Here is a 23,085-nt window from a genome sequence, read left to right as displayed (position 1 = left end):
TGAGATCACCACCAGCCCGCATATTCTTACTTTCAGGTCTTCCAAATTCTGCAGCTGCAGGGATACTTTGAGGAAATTCCCTTGTTTCTTCCAGCTGCCGAGAAGGAAGTTTTAAAATGCCACGTGGCGCAGAAACATCCGTTCTCCCTGGCTGACAGGTCTATTCTACGAGCTAGCAAAGGAGAAGTGAGGGTTCTTCAATGGCAAAAGAATTTAATTCCTGCATACCCAAAGTCACTAACTTTAGCTAATCAGTGTGAATGGGCTCCACAGATTCTTGGGCCAAGAGTGGGCAAAGCTACTCCATTGTCCAACAACTAGTTTCAGCATTTTTACATGCCTCGTAAATGGAGAGCCAGAGCTCTAATTCACCTCTTATTTGGGGCCACAGCCAAATTCAGGAGCACTGAATATTTTAGGCAGGAATGATTCTAGTTGATGTGTGGAGCTTATTCATTCCAGTTCTCTTTCTGGGGAGAATCCAGAGACATTGAGGTTGGTGAGGAAAGGGAGCAGGTGCACTTGCTTTTCAACTCACAAAAGACTCTTCATTGTGTTTGGGGCATGAACCATCCCCGAAAGTAGGATTTGCTTGTATGATTCAGGTAGCCTTTATGCAATGTGACTTTCAGTTGAAAATAATACCTTTTAGACTTAATTTGTTAAAAAGTCACATCACGTGGCCTAGATTTTGGGTAAATTCATTGTTAGTTAAGCACCAAATTTAATAATTGTCAAAAGTGTCTATATTAAATAATTGTAAGTGATAAAGTAGCTGGTCGAATAGATGATTTATTTAAAGCTCTTTTAACATTATAATGAGAATATATTGGCTCTAAATCCTTACAGAAAATAAATTTTCACAGTATGTTTTTAACCAATAAAAATATTGAAATGATTTTTCAGCATTTCCCAGTATATTTTAGAAATAAGGTCAGTTTTGAGTCCTTTAATGTTTCAGTTCATCTCATGACCATAGTAATTCCTCACAGTCACCAACAATTTTCTTACATTAGTTTAGTATATATTTGTTGTTATGGAGAGAAAATTCTGAGATCGTACCTGAGTAGTAAGTACTCATGAATATGAATATGAACTTTTATGAATATTTTGCAGCAGAGAAAGCTGAAAAAGTATTCTCAAGGTTACACTGTAAATTATTGCCCAAAACTAAAGGCATATTTAGGTTTACCTTTATTCCTAAATACTTTATGAATATGAACATGAAATCAAAGATTATCCAAGTATTTTCGGAATGGATTTATGTATTTTAATGAATAATGTTTGTTGAACCTTTATTAGACTGTAGGCAAGATTATATTTCTTACTCAGAAGTGTATGTAATGAGTACCCAACACGTTTTTCAAAAATAAATGATTTTATATCTAAGACAATTCATCATCTTTTATTTGACCTTTTTAAATAAACCATCACAGATTCACTACAGAAATAAAAGTAATCAAGGCATTATTTTTCTGGTTTTCAAAGTGTAGACCCATTCAGGGCCAGAGCAAATTTTTCTTACAATGCTGACTAAAAATTTTATCATGTAGTAAAAATGCAGACATTCCTTCCTTGTTGTTTTTCATAGTATCTTGTTTGTCCACCCTCTGGGTATCCAGTATCAAACTCAAAAGACTTTGTGAGTTGGTTTCATTTTTGTTCAGATAAAGGAAAAGAGTTTTGCTATTCTGCCTTCTTCTTTTTCTTCTTCTTTCTTTTTTTTTTTTTTTTGATCATTCAGAAATCCAGGGATTAGCATATTTTCAGTAAGTTATTTTTTTCCCCTAATGTGTATGCCTTGAGCCAAAACAAATTTCTGGTTGCATACCTTCCCTAATATTTTATGATTCCATAATTGATTTTGGATATGTGTGTAATGTAAGAGGAGGGGATGATTAGTGTATGTCTACACTGGATAACAAGTTCAATGCAGGCTTTCAGAATCCAGTGAAGGGAGGCTTTGGTGGTATTTAGTGAGGGAGTTTTAGGCTAGAGATTGAGGTGAAGACAAGTTATATAAACCTCAATAAGGAGCAGTGATGACCACCACTCTTACTTCACAGATTTGCTAACAGGATCAAAGAGGTAATGAATATTAAGTATAAATTAACATATGGTGACTATAAGTTTAGCCTTGAGTGTAAGAAATAGATTCAATTTCTATTTTATTTTATTTCTATTTTATTTTGTTCAGGAGATACTAGGAAACATATTATTTGCGCTTCTTAACACTTGAGGTCCTCCAGTGAAGACATTTTTTAAAATGCTATTTTTAGTTTTATTTTTCGTATTTCTTTCAGCAATTCCAGCATATGTCTATATCATAAAACAACAGAACCAGCAAATAACTGTAAAGAGTTAAATCATTATTATATACAAATGTCCTAAGAATTTTTTCATTCATTTTAATGATATAGGATTTTTCTTTTTTGAAGGGATGGTGTGGTGCGGAGGTGGGGGGACAAAAAAGAAAAGAAAGGAGGCTAAGGAAGAGAGCCACGATATAATATCAAAATTAGGTAGATTGGACAAGTTTGCATGAAACTCTGTGCCATCTTTTTGCGTGGCCCAAGTGATTTAATAGCTGATGAGCTCATGCTCCTGTGTCTTCAACTCTTGCCATCACGATTTTACCAAAATAAAGTATGAAGTCCTTTTTGCATCTGGCGTCTCTTTTGAAGTAATTCTAACTGCTGAGGGATTGCTAACTGAACTGAATGCTCCAAGAAGGCCAATTTACTCAGCTGGTTGCAAAGCCTTTGACCTTAATGGTGGGACTTGGCAAATCAATGCATACATGTATGTTTAGTGTTCTGTCAAGAATTGTGAAAATGCTCTGTAAGCCATAGATCCTTCTGCAAAATACTAGTTTGTAGTTTAAACATTAGTCTTTCTTCAGAGGCCAATGAGGCTAGTTAATTAAGCCTGAGGGGTTATGAACTGTTGGCAGTTAATAAGTCATAAAATTCCTCCATAAAACAGGATGCGAGATTCCATCACTGAAGCAAAGAGTACAAAGGGCCGGTGTATAAATATCTAATTGTACCAAAGGACTGGGCTTTCTCAATGACTGCTCATCTGGAGTCTCCAGGGCATGTTCGCTGTGGTTTCCTGATTTTTAGAAGCCAGTTTAAAAAATGAGTGCATTAAAGGGTAATTTGCCTGAAAGTTCAGGAAGTAAAGGGGGTGGTGTAGAAGCAAGCTGAACAGGAGAAAGAAGGAGGGACATAGTGAGAAGACAGAAAATGAGAAGGAGGGTGGGGTAGAAAGGGAACTAGAAATAAGAAAAGTTGTCTCCACGCAGTTAACATGACTGTATTTGTCATCTGTTTTCTTTTCCTTGTAGGATGTTCACCATGGAAATGGTACACAGCAGGCCTTTTATGCTGACCCCAGCATCCTGTATATTTCACTCCATCGCTATGATGAAGGGAACTTTTTCCCTGGCAGCGGAGCCCCAAATGAGGTTCGGTTTATTTCTTTAGAGCCCCACTTTTATTTTTATCTTTCAGGTAATTGCATTGCATGATTACCCCTAATTTTCTTGTCCTTTGCTGGTGTTTTAAATTACACGAGATTACTGAATTGTCCCATGGGACCAAGAACCAGTGCAGAACAAGTGCATAACCCAGAGCACTGGTTGTCAAGCAAGGTTGGGCTTATTTGACATGTTGTTTGATGTTTATTTCAAGAACTCACATGTGTTTGTTTTCCTCTCTTTTTGCTTTCTTCCCTGCACCCTCCTCTACCCACTGTGTTGTGGGGTTTTTCTGTTTGTTTTTTTTTTGTTTTGTTTTTTTCTTCCTAGGTTGGAACAGGCCTTGGGGAAGGATACAATATAAATATTGCGTGGACAGGTGGCCTTGATCCCCCCATGGGAGATGTAGAGTACCTTGAAGCATTCAGGTTGGTACTTCTTTTTCTGAAACTGGCGAATTAGAAAAGAAATGTCCATTGAAACGACCCCAAATGTAAAAGAGAAATGTAAGTTTTAAATAAGGGAAAGTGGCTAAAGGAGCCATTCCATTAAATGTTCAAAAAACATTTTGTTTAGGGACCTGAATATAACTCCAAAGCTACATAAAGAATATGTGTAAGAAAAAAGGTACATCAAGACCCACTTGTAGTTGTACAGGTATATTGGCCAATGGCCCAGGCATGCTATGCCCTCTCTGCCAAAAAGAGAAGGGAAAAAAAATTTATTAATTCTGGAAACTTGTGCCTATTTTAGCAATATTGTCATTTAGAATGGACATTAGCATATTAGATGCTCTGATAAGGCCTTCATTACCCACATAACTTTGTTGAACAGGCATTTCCCAAATTTCATTGGACTATAGATTTCATTTTTCACATAGCACCACTCAATATTCTTGGTTCTGCAGAGCTAGCTCACTTTTGGAATGTTGGCTTAGGCATCTCATTTCATGGTAGAGTAAATGACTTTTCTCTTTAATAAAATATTTTACCTCTCACATTAAACATCAACTGATGAATTAGTTGTTTTCAGTTTCTGTACAAAATGCAGGGAGTAATTTAAATGTATATTTATATATATAGTATATTTTGCTATTTGGTCCTAAACAAAGAACTTTTAAAATTAGCAAGAAATGCAACAAATCAAAAGCTTTCTTTTTGAATATCGAATTTTTTTTTTCTTAGAAAAAGGCATTTTTTATTGTCTAGAGTTAAAAAAATATTTTCAGTCCTTGGAAAGGACTGTTTTACAGAGAAATATCAGATTGTGTTAATACATGCCCACTTGCAAGATTTTAGGAGATTTTAACCCATTGGTAATGCATGATTTTGGGGTGTTTTGTTCAGTTGAAAGCAAAAACAAACAAATACATAAGAAACCTTAAAAACATTATTTTTAAATTTATCATTTATAAGTTCCCAAGGGGGAATATCCTATTGCTAATACATTTGAAAAGTAAGGAAATTATAGGGAGATTTTTCAGTAAGTGAAGTGTGGGTGAGTTTCTGCTGTTCTATATATAATGCATACTTCAATTTCTCATTAGAGAGTCATTTTTCATTTGAAAACAGGCCTAGGAAAAATGATAGAAAATCGCTATTTTCAAGAAAATACATTGAAAGTAAATATATTTGGTTTGGTTTTGGGATATTAAGGAAAATTCTACACACATTCCAGATTTTTACTTTGAAAATATATATATTTATATTCAAGTATATACACTATTTATAGAAAAAAAATAGCTGAAATAACTTTACTTAAAGACTTGTGTTGTCCATGAAGATATTTTAGGTTAATTTACAATAAAACTAAAAAAAAACTGCATTAAGAGACTTTAGGAGTTTCATTATTATATTCTGTTTACCTATATTTGCAACTTAAATGTTACTCGTATCTTAGAGGAACTCTAATGGGATAATAGACTTTAATATTATATCACATATGAATTTATTTGTTTACCAAGTTAACTTGATAACTTGCATGATATATTAAGTTCTCAATCTTCCTATAACAAATGATTATATACCACTGACCTATAATGCAGAATTCTTAGTTTTTTATTATCATAATACTATTTGGGGTACTATGGCTTTACTTAAAAATGATTATGCATACCCAGAATTTATATTTTGTACTACTTGTTCTCACATCACAAAGTGAATGATGGGTAAGAATGTTTATAAAGAACCCCTTTGAACACAATAATTTCATTAAATAATTAAATAAGGATTAATATTAATTATAATAGAGTATATATTAACATATAACAACATATTATATAACACATATTATAACATATTAACATATATTAAGTATATGTTATTTTTTTTAATGAAAATTAAGTGAATCAGGGCTCCTGAAAGTGACTTAATATCCTCAAGATTGGTACCTTCCTTTTGCCTGAATGTGGACACTTTATATGAGCAAACTTTTCTATAGTTTCCAGTGCAGTCACCATTTCTAAGCTTAATTGGAGGAGGCAATATTATTTAGCTAGACTGCAGAAATGTAAAACTGCATCTTTTAATGTTCATAGTTATTTAAGAATCAGATTTAAACCATAATAATTAATTTTGAACTATACTGTGTTTGCTGTTCGAGTTGTATGACTAGAAGTACTTGGGAGCTTCTCATAGAGGAATCAAGAAAGTAAGTCATCTATTCAAAAAGATTCATACAACAGATTGTATTCCAGGCACAGTGATAAGCACTTGGAATTTTTTTTTTTAATTTATTTATTTGACAGAGAGAGATCACAAGTAGACAGAGAGGCAGGCAGAGAGAGAGAGAGAGGGAAGCAGGCTCGCCGCTGAGCAGAGAGCCTGATGCGGGACTCGATCCCAGGACCCTGAGATCATGACCTGAGCCGAAGGCAGCGGCTTAACCCACTGAGCCACCCAGGCGCCCAGCACTTGGAATTTTGAGCTGACTTGCTCTCAAGAATGATAAAAGAAGTGATACTCACTGTTCTAGAAAATGGGTATGATTAGACATAGAGAGGATAAAATGATGAACTCTTCCTGAAGGGTTTCAAGAAGTATTGTTCAGACTGTACTTTCAAGGATGAGTGGGGGTTTTCAAGGGGTAAAGGAATTGGAGTGGGGAGTACTCAACATAGAAAGAGAGAATAGACTGTGAAAAGCATTTAGTAATGAAATGATCTTGCTCTTTTGGCTTAAGAGCATAAGGGTGGGGTTGCCTGGCAGGAATAGTGATCATACTCCATAAACTTTTGTTGGCAAAGAATGGGAATATATAAATTCCTTTCTAATCTGGGGCTTTAGTGAAATGTACGCCAATATAATTTTTGATGTAGTATTACCTTATAAGCATATGCTTCGTAATATCATGTAGTTACCTTGTTTACCAGTATTAAAACTGAAGACCTTTTTGGCATCTTTTGTGGGTGTACAATATGGAGATGGTGGAAAAAGTAAATGGTGCCTTTTCTTTTTTCTTAATTTTTAATTGTTTCTGGACTGCGATAAGTATCTTTGAAGGGAAAGCCTCTCTCTGTAAAGCTATAGGGGGATATAAGGAGGCTGCTTATTTTACCAGCCTATATTTGTCATGTATATTATTCTTGTTTCTATTATGTGTTTTTTCTATAGCAAAAAGACCATTGCAGGAAAACAAAAAGTTTTCATGTTTGCTGTAAGTTATCCCCCAAATTACTGAAGGATATATTTAAGATTTTTCTTGAGTTTTTAAAATGTTCAGTGATGTCAAATATCTTTTATGTGGAACTAAAAGGTATCCCAAGGCTACCATTTTAGGGGCACCTGGGTGGCTCAGGTGGTTAAGCATCTGCCTTCAGCTCAGGTCATGATCCCAGGGTCCTGGGATAGAGCCTTGCATCAGTCTCCTTGCTCAGCAGGGAGCCTGCTTCTCCCTCTCATTCTGCGAGCCTGCATGCTACTCCTCCTGCTTGTGCTCTCTCTCTCTCTGTCAAATAAACAAAATCTTAAAAAAAATAAATAAAAGAGGCGGGGAGGGAGTCCTGGGGGTCTCCTTCCTTCCTGCCACCAAGCCTACCATTTTGTAAAATAATTACATTTTGATTGAGGTCTTATATTCTTACATGCCAGGTCTTAGAAATTTTATAAACAAAAATTGGAAGGGGAGGCGAACCATAAGAGACTATGGACTCTGAAAAACAACCTGAGGGTTTTGAAGGGGTGGGGGTGGGAGGTTGGGGGAACCAGGTGGTGGGTAATAGGGAGGGCACGTATTGCATGGAGCACTGGGTGTTGTGCAAAAACAGTGAATACTGTTACGCTGAAAAAAATAAATAAATTTTTTGAAAAGTCTTAAAAAGAAATTTTATAAACATTATAGCTAATTCTTAAGTGCTTTGTATAAGGCACAGAACTTCTAATTGTAAAGGCCATGGTGTGAACTCAGTTTATGTCTCTAAAATCTGTCACACCACATTGCTGCTCTTTTCTACTATTCACGATTTAAAAGACTGAAGAGTCATAAAGCACAGTGAACTTTTACCAAAATGTAAGACCTTCACCCGAAGTCTAAGTCACAAATGTTTAGTACACAGTATGGCAAAAAAGGAGCTGTTCAGTAATATTGGCTGAATAGATCAAAGAATAAATATGAATGAGTCAAAGAAAGAAGGAATGATACTGGCTACAGTGTCATTGGAAACCCCTGGTATTCAGTGAACCTAGCAAAAGTCTGAAACCTAACTATCTCTTGGCCCTTAGAGAAGTATACTTTACAAGGAACTTTGAACACCCATTTATTTGCTTATAATGTCAGATGTCTTCTCTTTATTCAATAAATATTTTATTGAATGCCTGCTAAGCACTCTCTGTTTCAGTCACTTCAAAATATTGTTTCCAGGGGAACCTGAGTGGCTCAGTCAGTTAAGCATCTGACTCTTGATTTTGGCTCAGGTCATGATCTCAGGGTCATGATGGAGTTCCACATCAGGCTTCATGATGGGTGTGGAGCTTGCTTAAGTTTCTCTCTCCCTGTCTCCCTCTACTCCTCCCCCTGTTCGTGCACACTCTCTCTCTTAAAAAATCATATATATGCACATAATCATATGTATATTTTGAAGTGAAGTAAAATATACATATGTATATTTTGAAGGTATTCAACAAAAATATTTATTGAATGAAGAGAAGATATTTGACATTATAAGTGTATATATTTAGTTCCAATTGTTCTGTCTCATCTATAGTGACTAGATGAGCACTGGTCATACCATTTTTTTCTAAAGATGAATTTTTTAAGGGTTCTGCAAATGTTGGAGTGATCATTTATATAAAAGCACTTAAATAGTTCATAGTGGACAGGAGACAATAGCTCATGCTTCTAATTAAATCTAATGAGGACAACATCTTTGAGTGTTCAAAAAAATGAGTAGCAATTTCCAGTGTGGAAGTAAGATACTAGCAGTTCTTGAAATTTGCCTATTTTATCCAATGAATGAATGAATGACAATCCCTTTGTGGCTTTTTAATTTCAAAAATAAAATACAAACCCCTTAAATTCAGAAGGCTTTGTTGAAATAATAAATGACTCATTTGGCACACTATGACAACTAGTTAAAAGAGTGGGATAGAACTGTTGGTATGAGTTCCTTAGATTCAAACAAGTTGTGATTTAAAAAATAACAACTCTTGGGTAGTCTGGGTGACTCAGTTGGTTAAGTGTCTGCTTTTGGCTTAGGGCATAGGTTATGACCCTAGAGTCCTGGGATCTAGTAGCAGCACTTTAGGGCTCCTTGTTTAATAGGGAACTTGCTTTTCCCTCTTCCTCTTTTCCTCCCCCCAGCTCCTGCATGCAAGCATTCTCTCTCTTTCTCAAATAAATTAATAAAATCTTTTAAAAAATAACAACTCTCCAGGCCAGTGTGTTATAGTCTTTAGTACCATAATTAATGTGTTGATGGTGAAGATTTCCAAAAGGCATAGGATCTGTTAATACCAGTTATTCAGGAATATTCACCTCAGGGGAAAACTCTGAATGATTCTATCTCTCTGGGACTGTTAGTATGCCAAGTAAAAAAAAAGGGATTTGAGTGAGTTTTCTAATCTAGAAAATATATATCTAGTCGAAATTTTTGTTATGTTTTTATAAAATATTTTTTCTTTATTGACTTACGAAGTATCGCTAATCAAAATATTTGTACTTGCAAATGTGGCCTTTGCTAAAATACTTCAACCACATAACAAAAGTAGAATGTTTAAAAATTTGTTACATATTTGTTACATCATCAAAGCAGTCCAATCACTTGACTACATACACCATCCTTATAGCCTGTATCTTTTTCACCTATCTTTGGTTCATACCTGTTTACTTTAATGATACAAGCAAATTGAAAATCCATTAAAACAAGACTGACTGGGGGCGCCTGTGTGGCTCAGTGGGTTAAAGCCTCTGCCTTCGGCTCAGGTCATGGTCCCAGGGTCCTGGGATGGAGCCCCGCATCGGACTCTCTGCTCTGCAGAGAGCCTGCTTCCGCCTCTCTCTCTGCCTGCCTCTCCTGCTACTTGTAATCTCTGTCTGTCAAATAAATAAATAAAATCTTTAAAAAAAAAAAAAAAAAGACTGACTGGAAGCTTGGCCAGATAGCATAGTTATTCTCAGTTCATCAAACTAGATTCTTTTCTAGATGTAGCATCTTTAAAATAGGAACCATGGAGGCGCCTGGTTGGCTCACTTGTTAAGCATCTGCCTTTGGTTCAGGTCATGATTCCAGGGTCCAGGGATCAAGCCCCACATTGGGCTCCCTGCTTGGCAGAAAACCTGCTACTCCCTCTCCCACTCCCACTGCTTGTGCTCCCTCTCTCGCTGTGTCTTTCTCTGTCAAATAAATAAGTAAAATCTTAAAAAATAAATAAATAAAAAGGTAGGAACCATGGCTTTCCATGATTCCTACCCCACTTGTGGCAAATGAAGAATATACATTTAGCTTGAAAGCAAAGAATTGAGCCCTTTATTGTCATTATTTGTAGAGCAAGTGTTTTTTAGCTAATCAGCAGGTCTAGTTTACCATGGAATGATTGGAGATAATTTTGGTCAGGGCACATTAATAAGTACAATATTTTATTTTTCTCTTTTCATTATTTTTAACAAACATATCATTAATATTCTAATAAATTTTAGATCATTGGCGTCTAAATATTCTTGTCATATGCAAAATGTTGAAAAAGAGGTTGTTAAATCTTGTCTGAGAAATGGAATGAGGGGTGCTTAGCCAGCTCAGATCGTAGAGCATGAGACTCTTGATCTTGGGATTATGAATTCAAGCCCCACGTTGGGAGTAGAGATTGTTTAGATAAATAAAATCTTTTTAAAAAAGAAGAAGAAATGAGATGAGATCATAATAAATATGTTCTCTTCTGTTGGTAATAACAACTAAGTAAATATTTTTATGTCTGTTATTTATATTTTAATATAATTTAATGCTAAGAAAAGGGAAAGTAATATCATCATAAAAGTAACAACATAATGATAATAATAGCATAGTAATATAGACCATTCCCTGAAGACTTAGTATTTGCTAGTAGCTCATTTCTTTTCATCTTTACAAGTTGTTGAGCTGAGTGCTTACAATTGGTACATGAGGATACCAAGCCCCTTTTGAGTTTCATTGATTTCCTGATGTCACACAGCTGGTAAATAATGATCAGGGACTCAGTGGCAACAAGTGTGAATGTGGAGACAGACTCCTTTGGCCCTAAGCTCTAAAACTATAGTTCCTCTTTCAAGAGTAGGAGTGGCAAAACAATAATGTACTGAAAAATTCTTTGCAAATGCATTTAATATCGAACGTCTCATTTGGACATCTAAATTGGCAGCACTATTTTAAAATTGAAAATAAGCCCTAGATTTTCACTACCCTTGTATCATATAACTCCCAAGCCACTTCTCGTTGTGCTTTCCTACATCATCTGAAATAATAAGGGAGACTATCAAATGAAACCCATATATTTTTCTTCCTTTTGAAACCAAACTATTTACAATGGGAAATATATTTTCCCCTTCTTTGTTAAAATAAATATTTTCTTTTTATGTATACATTTAGATTTTTTTGAAATGAGCATATAATTGAACCGGAGAAATACCAAATAAAAATTTAATGGAATATAGAGTGATAAATGAACTTTTAGATTCAATTTTGATACAAATAATGATTTGTTGTCATCTAAAAATCATACTCAATACTGCAAAATGATTTGGGGTCTTATTTTGTCTATAAGAGCTGTGGTTGATGTTTCCCAGTCTTGAAATGGATTCTCAATTGTTAGTGACAACCACATATATTATGCTCATGATAGTATGTATTTTCCTAAGGATGTTGAAGACATTTTGGGAAAGAGGGTGGAATTTCTTGAAGCAATTTGCCAATATGAAATACTGTACATATCAAATTGGCCCTACTACCATCTTTCCCAGACCATTTATCATAGCTCACAAATCAAGCCCACATTTTCTCTTTCTAAAAGATTTGGCTAATAATGAAGATGTGGGCTTCAAATCCGAACTTGTCAATCAATCTTGGGAACAAAGCAGTAGTGATTTTCATCTATTGGTATTTTATTTCAATGAAGAGCAATGCATATGAATTTATTGCTGGTGTGATCAACAGTTTTACTCATTGTCCAGATTCTTTTCTTTATATTCAGCATGTAGAAATGTTTTGAGAATTTTTATCAGAACAGGTCAGGAGAAAAAGATCTATAAGAATAAATTTTAAAAAGCTGTCACTTCTATCTGCTCTTTAGTTTCAGCAACAAGTATAGTTTAACAGTACTTTTTTTCTCTTTCATCTGTGCAACATATTGTACCAATTTTCATCAAAAAATTACAATTTCTATAGGTGTGTGTCTCTAGATACCCTTAGAATTCTGCTCTTTGACCCTGAGAGTAAAGTGATCTTATGCACACCTGTCTTCCTTAGGAAACTTGCAAACTTCATTTTTGAGCGAGCATCAAAGAGATATGATATTATTAGACAATATAGAGCTCAGGTAAAAAGTCCAGGAAGTATCTTGAGGTGCTTGAAGTTTTGAAAGGTGAATTATATTATCTGCAGTGAAGAACTATTTAAAGTAGTTCAAATGCTACAACATAGTTTTTATTATTATTTTAAAAGGTCAGATTCACTGTAAAAATTTTAAGACAACATTTTTCCCTTCTGACTTAGAAATTTTAAAGTCAGAAATTTCCAGGAATTTGTGTAACAATGGTACAGTTTTCCAAATAATAAGGACTAATTAAAAGAGTAGCTATGTGCAATTAAATCTTTTCCCTAGCCGTTCTAAGAAAGACAGCAATTTGCGTGACTAGAAATGACTTGTTTTTATTTTCAAGATGAAACAATGGATTATAAAATTTTGCCTTGCACAGAATCCTTTCAACATATGTGTAATACTCAGAAATATCAAAAGATGAAAGCTTTCTATGAAATATCGTGGAGCTTTTTAAGCCAGATCTTTTGCACTGTTGAACAACTCAGATCAATTCATTAGCATAAATATATCATTTTGTAAAAATGGAATTGTGCATTTAATTATTATCAAAGTATAATTAAACTCTGGAGTCATACTTTTTCACAATTTTAGTGAATATTTAAGATTATGCTTCATTTACTGGTAAGATAAAACCAAATAGAAGTTACTTATTCTATATTTCATTGGACAGCTATTTGTTAACCAAATTTCAATGCCTTTGGGTGTTTTCTTTTTTTTTTTTTAAGGTTTTATTTATTTGTCAGAAGGAGAGAAAGAGCAAGAGAAAGCATAAAAAGGGGAAGGGTAGGCAGAGAGAGAACCAGGCTCTCTGCTGAGCAAGGAGCCCAATATGGGACTCCATCCCAGGACCCTGGGATCATGATCATCATGACCAGAGCTGAAGGCAGCTGCTTAACCAATTGATCCACTCAAGCTTCCCTTAGATGTGTTTTCTTAAAACTGAATCATACCCCTTCATTTCCATGATTTTATACCTAAGTTGCTGTAACTAAATTTTTTGAGATACTAAATATGAAAGAAGAGGTAAAATTTTTAATGAACCATAAATGTGAATTTATAGTCCATTTTTTTGAGAATGAGATACATATAATGTTCACTAATAAAAATTCACTTATTAACCTTTCCAGGTAGAGGAATCATCTTTGGGAACCTTCTGTTCACAGAAAATCTGTTCAGATACTACTTTTGAGGTTCAGGGCTGAAGTTTACACCATTTTCTGGTAGGTAGGACTTTCAGAAAGTATTCCAAGTCTTTGCATGACATCAGACATCTGGATGATAGACTCAGTTTTCCAAATCCCAATGATTTGATGTCATGTACATGAAGCTTGTAAATGAACATCTGTTCTCATTTATGCAGACATTCAAACTCCTCTGGCACTCTTCTAGAAGGGTGAGGACTTTTCCTTGTATCTGTTACAGATCTGCCCATCTTTCTTGTGGGCACCACAGTCTTGGAACTGGTTGTCTAAATATCTACTCTGAAGAGCAGCATTGCTGTTGTGAAGCCCTGTGGAGGGCAGTGGGTTTATGAACTACATAACTTCTAATAGGACAGTCTTAACAAAATAACCTTTTTGCCTTTACACTTCCATTATGTTTTGCATATGTATTTCCATGATATAGTGCCATTATATTTTTGCAATTTAAAAAAGTGAGTAGGAGAAGAGGTACAATGGATGATTGAGTCACCTTTCAATCTTAGCAGAATTTTAAATCCACCTACATTTCAATTTGGAGATTTTTTACATACCAGGACAGTTGTGGGAAAGTCCATCAAGAAAAGAGCATCTATACATTATTTGACCTATTAAAGATACATATTGCTGTACTTGAAAACAAAATACTGTTTTACCTAGGATGTGTATTTTTTGTTGGTTCATAACTTCTTGAAATTAGAGCCATATTGGAGTTACTATAACAGACTGAATTTCAGAAACAAATGAACATTTTTACTTGAATAGTAGTCAAAGGCAAAATAGTGAAGAGGAGTTTATTTGCAATCCAGAGCAAAATGGAGTGGACATGAATTTGTAATTTAAAAGTTTTGTAACAGAAAGAAAGTTGGTCACTTGACCCTCTGCTTTCAGTTTCAGAAAAAGTCTCTTAGATGTTAAAGTTACCACATCAGGCCCCTGACTTTGTTATGCATCCAGGTTTTCTCCTTTGTGCGAGTTTCTGATACTGTTAATTTCCTTTTATAGTGCAGGATTTCTAGATTGAAAATAACATTGCAGAAATTATTCAGTGATGCCTACATGCCAATAAATATAATTACACCAGTATAATTTATAGCAGGTGAAAAAGACAGGTTCAGAAATAATAAAATCTGGTGTGTGTCATATTTTACTGATTTAGCTAAAAATTGTTTGAGTACATTCTGAATTTTTCAGAGAACTGAAGTCTGCCAAAGTTTGTTAATATATTCCACTTTGTTTTTTTTTGAGACTATGACAGTCGATAAAAACCAAATGATTATATGTAAAATCCAAGAGAAAAATATTTAATTAATTGGCAAGAAGGATGACTCACCTAGTAGTTTACTAATGTAACTTTTTTTTTACAACTTAAGAAATATTTTGTCTGCCTTCAAAAATGGCTGTGATCTCTATCAATATTGCATTATAAATAATAATTGCTATATATACATACATACATGTATACATACATATATATCATTGCATTATATATATAAATGTATGTATATGGACATGTATATACATATATGCCATAAATATATATGTGTGTGTGTGTATGTTTTTGTGTATAACATGTTTGACACAGTTCTCTAAACATGGTTTTAAAGAAATTAGTTATTTAAAGATTTTCTCCCATTATCAGAGCTGAGCATGAAATCCTGTACCAAAGTTGAAGGACTTATGAGGCCCAATTTAAAATTTTGTTGTTTTATAATAACTTTGGAAAAGTGCATTGTTCCTTGTAAAATACCCACATGTTCTCCTCTGGAATGGCTCCAGACTATAACTAAACCACGAGGTTGCCCCTGGTGCTTTATGTATTGTTTAATTGTTTGCCTTTGGTGGATGTTTTTATTAAAAGCCTATTATTTAGGATAAGACCGAAGTGTCATTTTAAGAACAACAGAAACAGAGCTGTTCAGTGCCATAGTTCTTTTTCATAAGTATATTAGTGAACACTGGATGCAGCTAATGAGCCTGCCGACATTTTTTTCTTATAATACTTCAAAAAGAATAACAACAACAACAAACAAAACCCTGAATTTTTATTTTTCTCCAATAAAACATGACTGGTTGGCTTAGAAGAGCTGAGTCTGTATGGCTGTGCCCAGGGTAGAAGGGAAGAAAGATGTCTGTATGTTGTGTCTACAGTCTCTGTTTGTGTTTGGTCCATGCTAGCCTGGAGTGTCATGCACTGCGGTGCTTTGGCCATATGAAGCCTGAGGAACACAGAGACAAGGAAGTCCATGTGTTAGGAGGGCCGTGGTAGCATCCTATGTGCTTTAGCGCATGTCAGAGCTATAAAGGAAGTTCTTAATGTCCTCCTCCCCACAATGCAGTTGCGAGGTAGGTGTCATCCTGAGATTCTCAGATCACTGTGACTATATATAAATTTGGTCTAGGGGAAAGTTTTTAATTCAGTATTCTTGTTGAATATTTTTATTTTGAAGCAACATCATATTATCACTCACTGATTTCTCTCAAGTTAGTTCTGGAAAGAATTCATTGTGTTCTTTAGCTGTTGCTTGCCACAGAGAGCAAGCAAGAACTCGATTAGTCTTCTTCCCAAACTAGTTTTTGTGGCAGTGACTCACCCTCAGGCAAAAAACTCGAAGGCACTATACCTTGATATAATTTCTAGGACTTAAATGATCTCATTAAATTCCGATGCTAGATACCATGTTGACATTTGAGGAAATATGATTATTGACAAAATGTAAGCCTGTTATACACTATATCACTTCAAAAGGAGAAAGGCCATTAGGGCATAATTACATCAGAAACAGTATACACATTTGCCTGGTTTATAAACTGTCACTTTTAGAAGTACGAAGACGTATAAAAATTTCCAAAGGCTCCATTATGACCCTATTTCCAACAGTATTCTCTGACAAACTAAATAAATTACTGCATGTATTGGACCTTTGAGGCTTGGGGCAAAGAATGGAAAAATTATTTACAAAAGCTTGAAAATATTTAATCACTAGAGGCAGGGGGGCAACAGTGTTTTAATTAGCAGGTCCTCGGGCCATTGGCTGACTGGAGGCTTTCTCAAACAACCACACAAATGCACTGAATAGCTGTTTGCCAGCCTTAGGGTCAGGCCTGAGATGAAACAGATAAGATAATTGGCTCTAATGAAATCCAGAAGGCCTTGGCTTTCTTGTCTGAGCTTGGATTTGAAAAGTGCGTGTGGAAGTGAGGCTTAATTCAAACCAGAACTGAGCTAGGCCCGTTTCTTAGTGACTTTGATATTGTTTGAAGTTCTAAAAGTGTTCGCCACACCACTAGCCTGCTGGGCTGGGCCTCCCTGGTACCCTTAATTACTAAGCTTTATTGCTGACTTTACTACACAGGAAAGGGGCCATTATATGTTCCATCAACATCAGCTCTTCTCAGATTGGAGGAAAGGACAGGGTTAAAGGCCACTGTAGGAAGGCAAAAACTTCACTTTGAGGTAGTCAGATCATTTACCAGTGTTGAATTTCACCGTTATGCACATACATTCCTTACAACACAGAAGCCCAATTTCCAATTTTTAAACAAGTGATTACTTTTCAAAACATTTTTGTTTGTGCCTATTTTTTTCCAGAAAGAATATTTATTTTTAGGGGCTCAAATGATTGCACCTGATATAGTGAGAAAATTTTATATATATATATATATACACACACACACACACACACACACACACACACACACATACATACATACATACATACATATATACACACACACATACACATACCACCTCCCAGTTAATCATCACACCAAAAATGTCTGGTTGGATTCTTTTAAAAGGAAGATTATTATTAATGCCCCTTTGAAGTGGAAATAAGCGAGGAACCCTTCTATGGTTTGAGAATTGTCCCAACACCCTGAGAAATGAAGATTCCTCAGGAGACTCTGCAAGATTAAAGTCTTGCTTCTAGAGTCTTTCACAAGGAGGTTACACAAAAATGTTCCTGATCCAGTCCAAAACCAAGAAACAAGCAAAATCGAGGTAGTCTCCCTCTTAGGGGTTGACTGTAGTGTCACCAAGGAGCCCATCCTCCTGCAGCTTGTTGCTATTCCTCTTTTGGTCCAATTGAGAAAAATGGTTTATGCATCTTAATGAAGTAATAATTATTCATCCCTTAGCCCTCTATGAGGAGACCTGCACATGGCATAAAAGCCAAGGAACATGGAATCAGGGCCTATTTCCTGTCCTATTTATCACGTTTTGGGTAAGAAAGTCATGAATTGATACCAACTGACTTCGCTTCTTTTGAAATAAAAAGTTAATTATTTTTTCATTATTTAAGTAAACTTGATATTACTGTATTCTAATTTCATGCATGATCCTGGTGACCATTCATCCAGTACTCCTTTATGATTATTCTTGTGCACAGGCTGGACTGAGCACTAGTTCTCCATAAGGATATGGCTCTACCTAGGTAACCATATGGAGAACCCAGGGCAATCAGCCTTAGGAAGACAAAACTGAGCCTCTACTCCCTAATCTCTCCTAAAAGAAATTAAGGAGTCTGTGACAGACTTCTGGCAGTGATGAACCTGGTATCTTCTCACACTAGAAAAAAAAAAGTCTTAGAATACTCAGCTAATTGACAATATTTGTTTTTCATTAGACACTACTTTGGATTAAAAGTTTTCTCCCCAGAATTGACTTGCTGATGTCCTAACCCCCAGTGCGATGGTATTTAGAGTTGGGGTGATGAGGAGTTAGACGAGGTCGTGAGGGCAGAGCTCTGATCTGATGGGATTAGTGAAGAAACACCATAGAGCTTTTTCTTCTCTTTCTCCCCCTGTGTGCAGGCACTGAGGAAAGTGCATATACACACATGCTGGCACCCTAATCTCAGATTGCTAGCTAGGCTCCAGAATTGTGAGAATTTCTGTTGTTTAAAGCATCCAGTTTATGGTATTTTGTTATAGCAGCCTGAACAGATATAAGACATCTACCACAAAGATCTTTGGGAGAACAAACAACGCAGTAATGGCTCTAAATTTGAGATACCAGTAAAAGAATTTTCCACAGTACACTGTGCTAAACACTAGATTCAGGGGATGCTAGGAAGCGTTTCTCAACAATAAAAATATCCTGTGGTGAAAAAAAAAATCTCCCCTTGAAGATAAATAATTTGCAAAAGCAAATTTAAGACTTGAATAATTTTTCATCTTAAGGAAATCTTGTGTTATTTAATGCATTGTTTCCTCAAATTACTTAAACATAGAATGCCCTGCTCCTCAGTTTATTTCTCTCCAAATAATTACAATATTACGGAAACTAACATTCAACAGAATATAGTTTGGGAAATTCTGGCATACAGGGTACAAACAGCATTGTAAACAGTTCATTATTAATTAAACATAATATAAAAGTAAATACATTTACCCTTACAATTCTCACAATCAGATTAAAAATAAATACAATATATTATATAACATGTTATATATTATTTATAGTATATCACATTATTAGATAAACCGAGCACTTGGGTGACCCATATTCTTCTCCATTTTATTCTGGTTGTATCTGAGTGTTTCTTAGATAGCATAGAGTCATAACGCCAAAAAAGAAAGAAGGAGAAACAGAATCAACAAAAGAGGGAAAGGGAAAAGAGGATCAGTTTTCTTTGATATCAGTATTTAATCATCCAGTGAATTTTCTTAGGATAAAGTTACTGCCATTCAAAATTATAGCAAATTGGCTATATTTTACAGTCACTATATATTTTGTTTCAGATTAAATATGTGCACATATCTCCCAAGCTTACTTTAGATCAGATATGACACATTAAAAACATGGATTTGTTTCTTTTTAACTCTTACAAATAGCAACTAATTGCAGTGTGAACATATAATTGGTTTTATGGGTAAATCCATTTATGGACTTACAAAGTTTTAAGACCTCATTTGTTATTCATGACTATGTTTTGCTGAGGGAAAAGGGGGGAAATTAGTTTGTCTTTATGTCAGTAAGGGAGAGTTTTAATCAAGTATCTTTCATGATAAGAGAGCACACCTGAAATAAGACAGTAAATGTTAAAACATGTTACTTTTCTGGTTGAAGAGAAAGTGGCTTTGAAAGTGGACCCTGTGGTATCATGGTGTGGCAATGTTATTTTGTTTCTCCCATCCAAGTACTAACCAGGCCCGACCCTGCTTAGCTTCTGAGATCAGACGAGATCGGGCGCGTTCAGGGTGGTATGGCCGTAGACTGTTATTTTGTTTCTAAAGATAATATTTCTAGATGTACAGATATACTGAACTTTATTAATCCACAACTGTGTTTATCAGATATTTATTCAAATGATATTACAGTTAGCAAAGCAATAAATCAACAGAGTCCTTAGTTATTTGCTTAAAATGCATTTTCATTTTACTGCATGTATAGATACTCAGCCAATGTCTGTAAGATGTCCATGTAGGTTGGATTATATAAGTGAAAAGAAAAAAACCTAAATAAAAAAATGCAAATTAAAAAAAAGTATTTTTTCTATCAAAGAATTCAGACATGAAATAGTATTATGACAGTGAGCCTTTATGACATTTGATAGAGTAAAAAAAAAAAGAAAGAAAATACTTTTCTTGAATAATACAAAAGAATGTAGCCTTTCTTGGCTAAATTGACCCTGACTCCTATATGCTGGATGTAGGATGTGCTTAGGAAACCATGGTATGGCTGGAAGGCACAATGTTACAAATGTGATGCAGATTCTTGTACTTCTTCTTCTGCGAAAGGCAGATGTGTGACAATTCTCTCCCCAAAATGACAGTTGAGAGAAGTATTCTTTCTTTGACTAGACCTACAAAATGTTTCCTCCCTTGAACCATCAATAGCTTTTTCTTGGGCCTAGCATAACAAAGAAGTGTCTCCTTTATCAAAGTTCAAAAGCTCTGCATCTATTGAAATATTTTTTTTTTTGTCCTTAAACATTTTTACATATTGGACAAGTTACTTATAAGATCACACAGGAAATTAGTGTTGGGGCTAGAAAAAAGCTTGAGTGTTCCCTTACCATTAATTCAAAATGGGAAACTGAGTGGACTCCCAAGATAAACTTGAATGGATTTATAAGTATACTGAGAAGAAGCCAGTTCTGGTTGCAGTGTTTCAATTTGCCCATTTCCACCAAGGAGCTGGGCTGTAGTGCCTGCCCACAGTTTCTCTGGTGTTATGATTATCTCTTGGTAATTATTATCCTTTTTTTGCCTTCCCATGAAACTGCACTTTTAATTTTCAAAGGGTACATGTAAAAGGTTAAGACCTGGATTTATAGGATATAATTCCTCTGAAATGTTAGTCAGTCTATTGATTTATATTACATCATCCAGTCAGCTTTTCACAATTCTGTTAGCATGGAATGTCTGTAATTCTGTCTTTTAAAATATATTTATGAAAGCAAACTATTTTCCATTTTCTTTCTTTTATGAAAGCATCAGCTCAAAGTTGGTTTTCTGAATGCTTAGATTGATTAGACTTTCTTCCCTCTTTAAAATGCAAAACTAACCACTCAACAATGTCATCTTCCCTTCTGGCAGGCAGGTATGCCTGTGGGGAAAATATCGTAGAAACTGAGATTTATTGGAAACTTGTCCCCAGACAAAGCTCTCCCTGACATGGCTACTCAGTGATATAAAAATGGCATGGCTTTATTCTGACTGCCTGATTAGTGTCTCAGTTCAGCCTTTGGAGCTTGGAGCATGTTTCATAAGCAGTGGATGTGCAGAAAGCTGCCTTATAAGTAACTGACCTAATATGAGCTCAGCTCTAAGCTAGTTGCTATGGAGGAAAATGCAAAAGTACCCCACAGCCTCCTGGGAGGTTTACAGTCCTGGTTGGGAGAGAAAATTACTATGAAACAAAGAGAATGAACAAAGCCTGAGATATTGACCATGCAGAAAAAGAACACAGGACTGTTAACTTAAGCCTTATAAACAGCCCCCACTTCCTCAAGCATCCAGGATAATTTCATACAACACAGGCATGTTAGCATTACTACTCGGGGCAGACACTGTTTTCTGGGTTCAATCTTACATAATCATGGGGACTCTCAGAAAAAGAATATGAAGGGAAAATTCAAAAATAGGTACAGGGCCTTGGAAAGTATCTATGTGAATAAGGGGCTCTGGAAATTAAGCCTCACAAGCCTTATAGTAAATATGCCTTGGTATGTGTAACCCTAATACCTTGGATTGACATGATTTTGAATGAAATGGTGTGCAACATACCACGTAATGAGCCTTAGATAAAATTAGTGGCTATGCTAGCCAGTGATGGGAAGCAGAGACATTGTACAAGGGTGGAAAATTTCTCAGAGAAATTGTACTACCAGAGAATGCTCTTGTTATAAAAATTCAACAGGGCTACATTTTTCATCCTAGGACAAGCACCAAGGAAATCAAAGTAAAGGATTTTTTTCTCTCTCTCTTTCTTTTTTTCCTCTCTTTCCAGTGTCTTTTAAGGTAGATTTGAAATGAATGAATGAATGAGAGAATGAATGAATGAATGAATGAGAGAATGAATAGAAAGGACCCATAAAGGGAAAATAATGACATCAGTTCAAATGTAACAGTACAAATCAAAATGGGGGTGGTAAGAGCAACCGATGTTTGCATGGAAGTACGCACTTTTCTTTTGGTTTTGGTGTGAGGAGTCTGCACCTGTTTGTGAAAATATCCAAAATCTGGACTGAAACACATCCCTAAGCTGTTCTGGCTCTGATTTTCCTTATAAGGGGTAGTGTTGCTTTAATGAGGTTCACATGTAGGGTGTTTCATCTTAACCAGAGTGATTTGTATTAATGAAATGAAACAGAAAATGTACTTGACATCCCCAGTCTCTTTTAAAAAATATTAAACATGTCCAGGACTTTTGTATGAATGTGTTTATTAAAACAAATGGAAATTTTTAATGCATTACAAAATAAATGTGTAGGTGACCCTGAGTAGAGTTAAGTCCATTAGGAAAAAAAAGTTTGGGGGTTCTGTACCAATTCTGAAAATTCTAAACAACCATTAAGATCAGACAGTGAGCATCAATTCTAAGATGATTTATTCTGTAATTTAGACTCTTCTTTTGTCTGGCTTCTGAAAATTTGATCCTGAAACCATGATTCTCAAAATATATTCAGGACATCATTATAAATCTGATACTAGCTCTCCTTATGACCTCACTGGAAACAAAGTACATGTCATCCTTACCTTTAAGATATCTTTGAAAATGTTGTGATTTAAGGGCACCTGGGTGGCTCAGGTCATGTCAGGGTCCTGGGATTGAGGCCCACATCAGGCTCTCTGCTCAACAGGGAGCCTGTGCTTCCCCCCACCCCTCTACCTGCGTCTCTGCCTACTAGTGATCTCTCTCTCTCTCTCTCTCTCTCTCTCTCTCTCTGTGTCA

General features: G+C 35.4%; 1 protein-coding gene across 1 annotated transcript in view; it reads left to right on the top strand.

Annotated features, from left to right (window-relative positions):
* Positions 1–23,085, top strand: part of HDAC9 (histone deacetylase 9) — a 927,746-nt gene that overhangs the window by 729,753 nt on the left and 174,908 nt on the right. The window contains exons 20-21 of the mRNA XM_046020993.1: positions 3,350–3,469; positions 3,812–3,909. Of these exons, the coding sequence (XP_045876949.1) occupies positions 3,350–3,469; positions 3,812–3,909 (218 nt within the window). The remainder of the gene's footprint in view (positions 1–3,349; positions 3,470–3,811; positions 3,910–23,085) is intronic.

This window comes from Meles meles, chromosome 10, assembly GCF_922984935.1.
Source record: "Meles meles chromosome 10, mMelMel3.1 paternal haplotype, whole genome shotgun sequence".
Classification (NCBI taxonomy): Eukaryota; Metazoa; Chordata; class Mammalia; order Carnivora; family Mustelidae; genus Meles; species Meles meles.
The sequence above is the reverse complement of the archived record's forward strand: the minus strand, read 5'-3'. Positions and strand labels throughout refer to the sequence as shown.